The sequence below is a fragment of the Lolium rigidum genome, chromosome 3, assembly GCF_022539505.1.
Source record: "Lolium rigidum isolate FL_2022 chromosome 3, APGP_CSIRO_Lrig_0.1, whole genome shotgun sequence".
Taxonomy (NCBI): domain Eukaryota; kingdom Viridiplantae; phylum Streptophyta; class Magnoliopsida; order Poales; family Poaceae; genus Lolium; species Lolium rigidum.
Genome location: NC_061510.1, coordinates 317,046,050 through 317,055,152, shown reverse-complemented (window position 1 = coordinate 317,055,152; position 9,103 = coordinate 317,046,050). Strand labels below are relative to the sequence as shown.

General features: G+C 43.3%; 2 protein-coding genes across 2 annotated transcripts; both read right to left on the bottom strand.

Moving 5' to 3' along the window:
* Positions 1 to 1,033: 1,033 nt before the first annotated feature.
* LOC124696903 lies at positions 1,034 to 1,995 on the bottom strand. Its single transcript, XM_047229563.1, has 2 exons — positions 1,777 to 1,995; positions 1,034 to 1,681 (listed from the first exon to the last, which is right to left on the bottom strand). Exons 1-2 carry the CDS (start codon positions 1,993 to 1,995, stop codon positions 1,034 to 1,036), a joined length of 867 nt encoding a protein of 288 aa, XP_047085519.1.
* Positions 1,996 to 7,178: 5,183 nt separating this feature from the next.
* On the bottom strand, positions 7,179 to 8,798 carry LOC124696902. Its single transcript, XM_047229562.1, has 3 exons — positions 8,597 to 8,798; positions 7,901 to 8,136; positions 7,179 to 7,826 (listed from the first exon to the last, which is right to left on the bottom strand). The coding sequence occupies exons 1-3, from the start codon at positions 8,796 to 8,798 to the stop codon at positions 7,179 to 7,181; spliced, it is 1,086 nt and encodes a 361-aa protein (XP_047085518.1).
* Positions 8,799 to 9,103: the final 305 nt, after the last annotated feature.

The following is a 9,103-nucleotide window of genomic DNA, read 5'->3' as shown; positions in this document are numbered from 1 at the left end:
GGAAGTGTGAACTCCGTTACTTCTCTTTGCGTCTCTGGTTTCGAATCCTAATATCGTTTGTTTGCAGAAACCAATGCTCTTATATTGAGAGAATCAATCCATATCTGACAACGAATGTGGTTATATTTTGGGAGACAAATGTACTTACCTCGGACAATCATTCTCCTCTCAGCATCTTGGTTTTTTACTATACCATCGTGAAGATACAAGGCGGAGAGAAAAAATTTCATGAACTTGCAGAAAACCAGCAAATACAAGGTAATTTTTGCCCTCATATTTCCATTCTTTCTAATCGTGATGATGGCCTGGTAGACGTTTTGATTCCGATTTCCAGAAAGATGCTATTAGCAAGATTGGATTTCAGAGGCTGAGTTAAGGGTTTATGCAATTAATTTTGATTTTTTTTTCAATTCACCTTTACTGTGAAAAAAATATGCAGGAAGTCTATAATACTTGATTGAAAATTATATACCACGTTATAAGACTTTATCTACCTATAATTTTTGTATTTCCAACTCATTAAGCTTTGACTGCACCTATCCGTGGTAAGGCGCTTTTTGTATTTCTGAATTCGAGAAATGAATAATGCCCTCAGTTTTGTCCATTTTAATCTAGAAAACTGACCAGTGGAGGTTGACTAAACTGTGTGAAATGCATGTTCATTCTTTGAAGTACTGACCCAAGAAATTAATTAGCTGGCTGACACCTACAAGTTGACAAGACAAAACCACCAATGTCTCACACAAGCTAACTTAAATTACTGGTGTGAAAAGATGCAAACAAGCTAGCTGTCCATGCATATCTCTTAACTCACCAAGTCTGGGACGGTAGAAAAAAACGGTGCAAATCCTATCTAGTAACAATAACGTGGATTAACCAAAACAGAAGCTCCACACACAGCATGACTTACAGTCGGACTCATATAGATAGATGTCAATAGGCAAATACATGGATGGCATAAGTTCTAGTCGTTGATACAGTTGGACAACTTAAATAGCTCACAGCTTCAGAAATACAACCAAACTCCATTATATCACAAAAAGCAATCTTCAGGAACAAGGGACCAGGCAACAGTAAAAGTTACCTGAGCATCACCAAGGGTGCATTTTTGTTGGCTTATGTTGCAAACTTGGGGCGTGAAATGGGCAGAAGTTTCTGCACCGACATCACCAAATTTGGAGTAGGCTTGTATGACAAGGTCCAGCCCTCCTTCAAATTCTACGGAAACAACTTGCCTCCACAGATGTACATGGCCACTATCGCCTTTCGGCATTGCTTTACCTTTTGAATCAATCAGCACAATCTGGCTGGATGGGGGATCAATGTTACGAGTGATTGCACTATCGATGGCCACAATTTTCCCTGATAGTGGGGAGCAAGCAACTAGGCCGCCGTATTTTAAAGGCCACGACCCATCGTCTGTGGCAACCTGGACACCCAAGATAGTGGCCTGGACCGTTTTCTTAACTGGCTGCGACCTCAACTCTAGCGTGCACAAGATGTTCTTGAAGCGGAGGCTAGTAACGCCGAGACCGTATCCTCTTCTGTAACGGCACGCATCACTGATTAATGCCCTATCTTGAGATCCTACTGTGCCTGCTACTCTTAATTGGATTTCGATGCCAATGTGGTCCTCAAACAAAATTGCGCGGGACGGACCAATCAAGTGCAGAAAAGGATCCTGCAAGCAAACTATCAATCAATCAATCAATCAACAACGTGCAATCAATCAAAAAGTACAAAACGAAAATCAAGAAGTAGAGCTAGCATACATACACTCTGTTTAAGTTCCTGGGCCTCTCTAATATCCCGAGAGAAGAGAATGTTTCGGTTGCGGTCCACCATGTCCCGTATGGCAACCACACCATACACGGACAAAGGAAACTCGAGCCCACCATCAAGCCTTGTGAGTTTGATCGAGAAGATCTGCAAGGTTTCTAAGATGGAACAGAAACCGCCGTGTGGCAATCCAGGCGTGTAGTGTGTAAACTGCATGGAACTGAGATGCGCTGCACCAAAGAAGAGCGATCGAGCTTTCGTTTGAAATTAGCATGCATGAACTAGCACTAGATAAGCAGAAAATTAAGTAAATTTCAGGTCATTGTAGGCGTTTAGGTTGTAGTATTGAGTGTTCTAGAACTAACAGAATAGAAAACAAAGTGTATTTCTTAGCTAGCTACTCTATAGTATGTGCTATACTGAAAGTACGCTGAAAGTCTTGGTTGCGAAATAAACTTGATTCGCTTGCTGTTAACATGCATGAACTAACTAGCACTAAATTTTTTTCCCCGATAAATAGCACTAGATAATTTAAGCACAAAATTAAGTAAACTGATCCCTTCCTCAAGTTTCAGGGAAAAAAAGAGAGAGGGTTTGTTAGTTGCTTACTTATGTCTGTGAAGGAGCCACAGGTTTTCCCCCGTTTATATTCCCAAAGTTCACGATGGGAAGCAAATGTCTCCGCCTCCTCGGCCGTCTTCTTGGCTCGTGGTATGGCTGATACATTCACAGATTCTTCACCTCTATCAGTGAGATTTCTCCTGTCGTTGCAGAAAGAACGAACCCTAGATCCCCCCTCCCCCTCCGTCTCCATGGACCTTTTCCCCGCCGGACGCCACACGCTTGTTTTTTATCTCGCCGCCGCCGCCGTCGCTTAGGGGTTCTAGGTACCAAAGGTCGAGGTGGGACTTGACAAAACTGTGCCCGAAACGTGCGCATATAGATCGGGAACCCAACCACTACGGAAACTGACCCAAACTTTTTCCCAGCCTTTAACTGAAAACCCCCAGCCAGCAGGTACCCACGCGCAGAAACATATCTGCCGACGGCGACCATGGACGAAGAAGAGGTGGTCGGTCCGGAGGCCTTGCAGCTCATCAAAGACCTGTACGTGTGCTGTTACTCCTTGGAACACACTAGTCATGTCTCGATCAATAAAAGAAATACATTTATAACAATTTTGTATATTATATCCCTATAATATGTTCGTATGTAAAATTTGCATGAGCACAAAATTAGATCCATCAATAGTCAATAATAATTTAAACAATACATGAAAATATGTAATAAGTCTAAGCCAATTAAACGTCGCCACACAACCATTTTCTAATCCATTTATTTCGTGGTGAGACTAAAACATTGTAAATGGAATTGGCAATATGATTACCAAATAGTTATTATAACATTTAACTAGATCATGTAGGCGCATGTTGTTGCGGCCATCTGTTACAAGAATTCATGGAAATGCATTTGGATTTTAACATATTCCAAATCGTTGAACAAGTGCTGCTTGGGCATGTGAACTACATTACCATAATCATTCTTTGGGTCACAGTAATAGGAGAGGCTCTAGCAATTCAATTTGGTCACCAATTTTTTTGTTGTTGCTACAGTGTAAAAAGAAGCATCGAGTGCTGGAGGTGGCGCTGGTGGTCGTACAATGAAGGTTGGAGGTGCGTTCTGATGAAGGATCGACAGGAGATGGTAATGTGACATGCTATGCACATCGACTTGAACCACACGAGCAATCTCACTGGGAGGCGAACCAGGATCTCTCGTATAATGACACCTAGAATCTCAGGGAGGCCGGGTTAGAAAGAGATCAGAAAGACATGGCGATGGGGAGAGGGATAAGCGGCACTATCGGCTTCAACCTAGGCAAGAGTCCCAGGCATCCTTTTTTTGGCCTACACAAAGAAGGCACTCGAAGCTTCCATAGAACAACATGCTATCAACACATGGAGAGGAGGTGAGAGAGGTTGGGCCGATCACCTCTAAGCGCAACCCCATTATGGTGCTTCCACACATTCCAACAACACATGATGGTGAAGGTCGACGAAACGTCGGGCCCCATAGCGGCGGGGCCATCATGGGAGTGCAGGAACCACACATCGGCGTCGGGCGGCATGGTCCATCCAACAGCATGTCAGAAGCGTTGGGCAAAAAAGCACCCGACAATCAAATGCGAGGCAGTCTCGCGCCGGCATTGCAGATCGGGTACACCGGTTCCTCTTCAGAGTGGACATGCTTCTTCAACAGGGAAGCCCGAGACTGGATTCTCGATTGCACTAGGCACTAGTAGGAAACTGCATTTCTGTCACGCACATTTTTTACTTTTTGTGGTGCATATCCCATGCACCACAGAAGTCACGCCCACTAAATTTTATTTATGTGGCTCATATCTATGTGCGTCATAGAATTATCACATTTTTGTGGCGCATCCACACGATATGAGCCATAGAATTCTCAAAAATTCAAAAGGTTGCGGCACAAAAAGCCTCAATTCTATGGCGCATTTTTTTTTATGCGCCACAGAATTCCAACAATTCTGTGGAGGATTTTTTTTATACGTCACATAAATATTTTTATGGAGTGCGTCTTTTTAAATGCGCCACAGAATCCATTTCTATCTATAAGGGTTTTCTTAGTAGTGAGGAGCTAGAGGCGAAGAATTTGGCTTTCGTAGGGGCTAAGCTGTCCTAGACGAAGCTGGCGGAGGGCGTCACCGCATAGCCAACCTGGATAAAGTTCTACACCACTAGAGGGTAAATCCTTTAAAAAAAGTTGTGTCCACGGTTAAGGATGATTTGGAAATGGACCTATTGATCATAGAGAACTTTAATCTAATCGTAAAACTTAAAATCAATGTGTGAACTTTATGTTTCCTCTAGGTTGATAGAGGAGGTGATCCTAGTTGATAGGCTTAGATGATGTTGAAGATTCGGTGGGTAAATATCGCTCTCTTATCCCCTTTTAAATGATCTGAGTAGATGAGAAAGAAGATCTACATAAAGCCTCACATACCCACTTTGCTAACAGGTTATATTAAGTCTTTATTGAGTCCACATACTCAGCTTGTTATATTTATGTTGCGGACAAAGTCTATCCGACAAATGGTGATTTCTTGGTTGACATCGACGAGTAGATTGTGATTCCCAGGTGGCATCCTGGAATCTATGGGCTAGGAAGGCGCCGTTATGCTCCTCACCTCTTAGGCCTTTTGTTAAAGTTGCTATGTCTAATAGCATAACTTCACTTTCGTTTATTGATGTAATGTCAGGTCTGTTACCTCTTCTTGTAATACTTTGATTCTTTGCTCTGTTACGAGATTATATTACTTCTTTTTATAGTAGATTCACTGTTGTATTACCGATTATCTCATTGTAGGTTATTGATCTCTAGGTAAGGCTTATGTTAGACGAAGGTCTCGATTTGTCTAACCCCGATCTTGGGAACCCCACAATGCCCTGAAATTTTTCTTTGATGTCCATGGATGTAAGTAATCCTGCAAATCCTTCAGCTTTATTTATATGGTGAGGTTAGTTTGGTCCACATACAGTTTCGATGCAACCAATATTTATTTTCGATGCATCCACAATTTGGCGAGGAGGGGAGAGCGACAGGTGCGAGTGAGCACCATGGATGAGAGTAGAGGACTTTGGTGTGGCGAGTGACAAGCAGGACGCTCTGGCTAGATGATTATGTTCTTTATTGTCTGTGGTTGTAAGTAATCAGGCAAGTCCGCCAGTTTGATTGATAGGGAGGGAGAGTGGACTACTGATAGTGGTGAGAGGTAAGCGTGCATGGTGTTATTGAAGCGTCTCCTGTGCTTCCCCATGCGGGAAGCGGTTCGCCGTCTTCTTTTTCCCTGTTTGTTGTAAGAAATTTTCTGATTTCACGGGCCTGGTTTCATGGGTGCTACCAGCTCGGTAGTTCCTATTATGCCTGTCACGATGTGCTCTGAGGGTCCTACAAGTCACCGACCCGCCATGCCAGACTTTGCTATTAACAATAACATGCATATCATGACTTCTAAGTCGGACACGCATAGATAACTATCAATACGCAAATACATGGATGGCATAAGTTCTAGTTCATCCATACATTTGGAAAAATGAAATAGCTAACCAAACTCCATTATATCACAAATGAAATCTCCTTGCTGCAAGTTTCAAACACACCTCCCGGCGCATCTCTCAAAGGCAATCGGTAGGAACATGGTAGCCTCTGCTGCAGTCCCCTTACAAAACTTTTCTTATTGGGTTAGCCATACACTTCACATGTTTCTAGCGACTCACATGGCATCATAAAATGGTAAATCTACAACACACTAGACCGCCCTTGCTAGTGGTTCTTTACTGTGATAGTATCTATGGTTCCTCGAATAATGCGATATCTCACACCAGGAAGGGACCAGACTTTGGTAGCTTTTATATGTTGCAGAAACCGATGCTCTTGTATTGAGAGAATCAATCTATATCTCGTTATATACTGGGAGACAAATGTACTTACCTTGGACAACCATTCTCCTCTTAGTATCGTGGTTTTTACTCCACAATCGTGAAGATATAGGCGGAGAGAAACAAGTTTGATGAACTTGCAGAAAACACCCATTCATATTTTCAGTCTTGCTAATCGTGATGATGCCGTGGTAGACGTTTTGGTTCATATGTCCAGAAAGATGTTATTAACAAGATTGCATTTGAGAGGCTGAATTAAGAGTTTACATAATTAATTTTGAATCTTTTTTTTTTTGCCATTCACCTTTACTGTGAAAGAATTCTGCAGGAAGAGTCTGTTACACTTGACTAAAAATCATATAACACGTTATAAGACTTTATCCACCTGCATTTTTTGTACTGTAATTTCAAACTCAAGAAGAGAACAGAGCGTCGCTATGCTGGTTAGATGTGCGGGAGCGAACGCCATCCACCTGGTTCGATTCTTGAGGGCACACACAGAGTTTTCTTCTATATAAAAAAATGCCAACGTTTTATTTTAACTCAGTAAGCTTTGACTGCACCTATCGGCAGTTATGTATTTTTTTTTCTATTTCTAAATTCGAGAAGAGAGTAATGCACGCAGTTTTGTCCATTTTAGTCTAGAAAACTGACCTAAGAATGTTGACTAGGCTGGCGTGTGAAATGTATGTTCATTCTTTGGAGACAAGTTGTCATGACAAAACCACCAAATCTCACACAAGATAACTTAGACTACCGGTCTGAAAACATGCAAACAAGCTAGCTGTCCATGCATATCACAATGGACGGCAAAAGTTCTAGTCGTCAATACAGCTGGACATATTAAATAGCTAACGATTCAGAAATACAACCAAACTCCATTACATCACAATGAACTCTCCTAGCTGGAAGCTTCAAACACACCGCCTAGCGTATCGATCAAACGTAATCGTCAGGAACACGGGACCAGGCAACAGTAAAAGTTACCTCAGCATCACCAAGGGTGCATTTCTTCTGGCTTATGTTGCAAACTTGTGTCATGAAACGGACGCAAGTTTCTGTAGCGATATCACCAGATTTGGAGTAGGCTTGTATGACAAGGTCCAGCCCTCCTCGAAGTTCTACGGAAACAACTTGCCTCCACAGATGTACATAACCATCATCGCCTTTCAGTATTGATTTATCCATCGAATCAAGCAGCACGATCTGGCTGGATGGAGGATCAATGTTACGAGTGATTACACCATCATCAGTGACCACAATTTTCTCTGATAGTGGGGAGCAAGCAACTAGGCCGCCATATTTTAAAGGCCATGACCCATCGTCCATGGTAACTTGGACACCCAAGATAGTGGCCTGGACCGTTCGTTTTACTGGCTGCGAGCGCAACTCTAGCGTGCACAAGATGTTCTTGAAGCAAAGGCTAGTAACGCCGGGACCGTATCCTCCGCTGTAACGGCGCGCATAACTGATTAACGCCCTATCTTGAGATCCTGCCGTGCCTGCTACTCTTAGTTGGATTTCGATGCCAACGTGATGCGTAAACAGGATTGCGCGGGACGGACCAATCAAGTGCAGAAAGGGATCCTGCAAGCAAATCATCAATCAGCAGCATGCAATCGAGAAATACAAAACGAAAACCAAGAAGTAGCAGTACATACACTCTGTTTAAGTTCCTGGGCCTCGCTGATATCCCGAGAGAAGAGAATGTTTCGGTTGCGATCTACCATGTCTCGTATGGCAACCACACCATACACACACAATGGAAACTCAAGTCCGCAATCAAGTCTTGTGAGTTTGATGGAGAAGATCTGCAAGGTTTCCGGGGTGGAACAGAAGCTGCTGCGTGGCATGCGTCCAGGCGTGTAGTGTGTGAACTGCATTGAACTGAGACGCGCTGCACCCAAGAAGGGCGTGTGTTTGAAATTAGAATCCATGAAGCAGAACTAGATAAGCAGGAAATTAAGGGGATTTAATGTCATTCTAGGCGTTTACGTTGTAGAAGAACATGTGAGAAAATAGATTATGGTTAATGCAGTGGTGGGGGATTTTGAAGATAATATATAGATGTTTTATGTATTGAGTGTTTATCAGATTATAATGAGCTAGCTCTGCTGGTGTTGAGGTTGTAGATAACTTAATTCCACACGTATGGATTGGAAGGTTAGAACTAAGAGATTAGAAAACCAAGTGTATTTCTTAGCTAGCACTAGATAAGCAGAAAATTAAGTAAACTGATCTCTTCCTCAAGTTTGATCAAGGAAAAAAAGAGAGAGGGGGGGGGGGGGTTGCAAGTTGCTCACTTGTGTCTGTGAAGCAACCACATGTATTCCCCCGTTTATATTCCCAACGTCTACGATGGGCAGCAAATGTCTCCGCTTCGTCAGCCATCTCCGCCTCCTCGGCCGTCTTCTCAGCTGATTTGCCGCTGCCCACCTTGGCAGATTCTTCACCTGCGCCGCTGGGATTCCTCCTGACTGCTGCGCCTCCTTGGAAAGAACGAACCCCAGACTGCTGCGCCATGGCCATGAGCTTCCCAGACCTCCCCTCCCCCTCCATCGCCCTTTTCCTCGTTGGACGCCACACGCGCTTGTTTTATTTCTCGCCGCCGCCACCTAGCTTTAGCGGTTCTACCAAAGGTCCAGGTGGGATTTGACAAAGCTTTGCCCAATACGTGCTTATATAGATGCACGGATTAAGATCCGTAGATAGCAAACCGAGTCCTACTAGATCCTGGAAAGAACGATCTAGGACACTCACGTTTTACCATATCCATCGAGAACCCAACCACTACGGAAACTAACCCAAACTTTTTCCTGACCTTTAACTGAAACCCCCCCGAGACAGCAGGTACCCACGCGTAG

Coding starts and splice junctions, on each gene's coding strand:
- LOC124696903 (XM_047229563.1), bottom strand. CDS start 1,995: ATGCAGTTTACACACTACACGCCTGGATTGCCACACGGCGGTTTCTGT. Junction 1,682..1,776: donor CCCAGGAACTTAAACAGAGT/GTATGTATGCTA, acceptor GTTTGCTTGCAG/GATCCTTTTCTGCACTTGAT.
- LOC124696902 (XM_047229562.1), bottom strand. CDS start 8,798: ATGGAGGGGGAGGGGAGGTCTGGGAAGCTCATGGCCATGGCGCAGCAG. Junction 8,137..8,596: donor GGAGACATTTGCTGCCCATC/GTAGACGTTGGG, acceptor TCTTGGGTGCAG/CGCGTCTCAGTTCAATGCAG. Junction 7,827..7,900: donor CCCAGGAACTTAAACAGAGT/GTATGTACTGCT, acceptor ATTTGCTTGCAG/GATCCCTTTCTGCACTTGAT.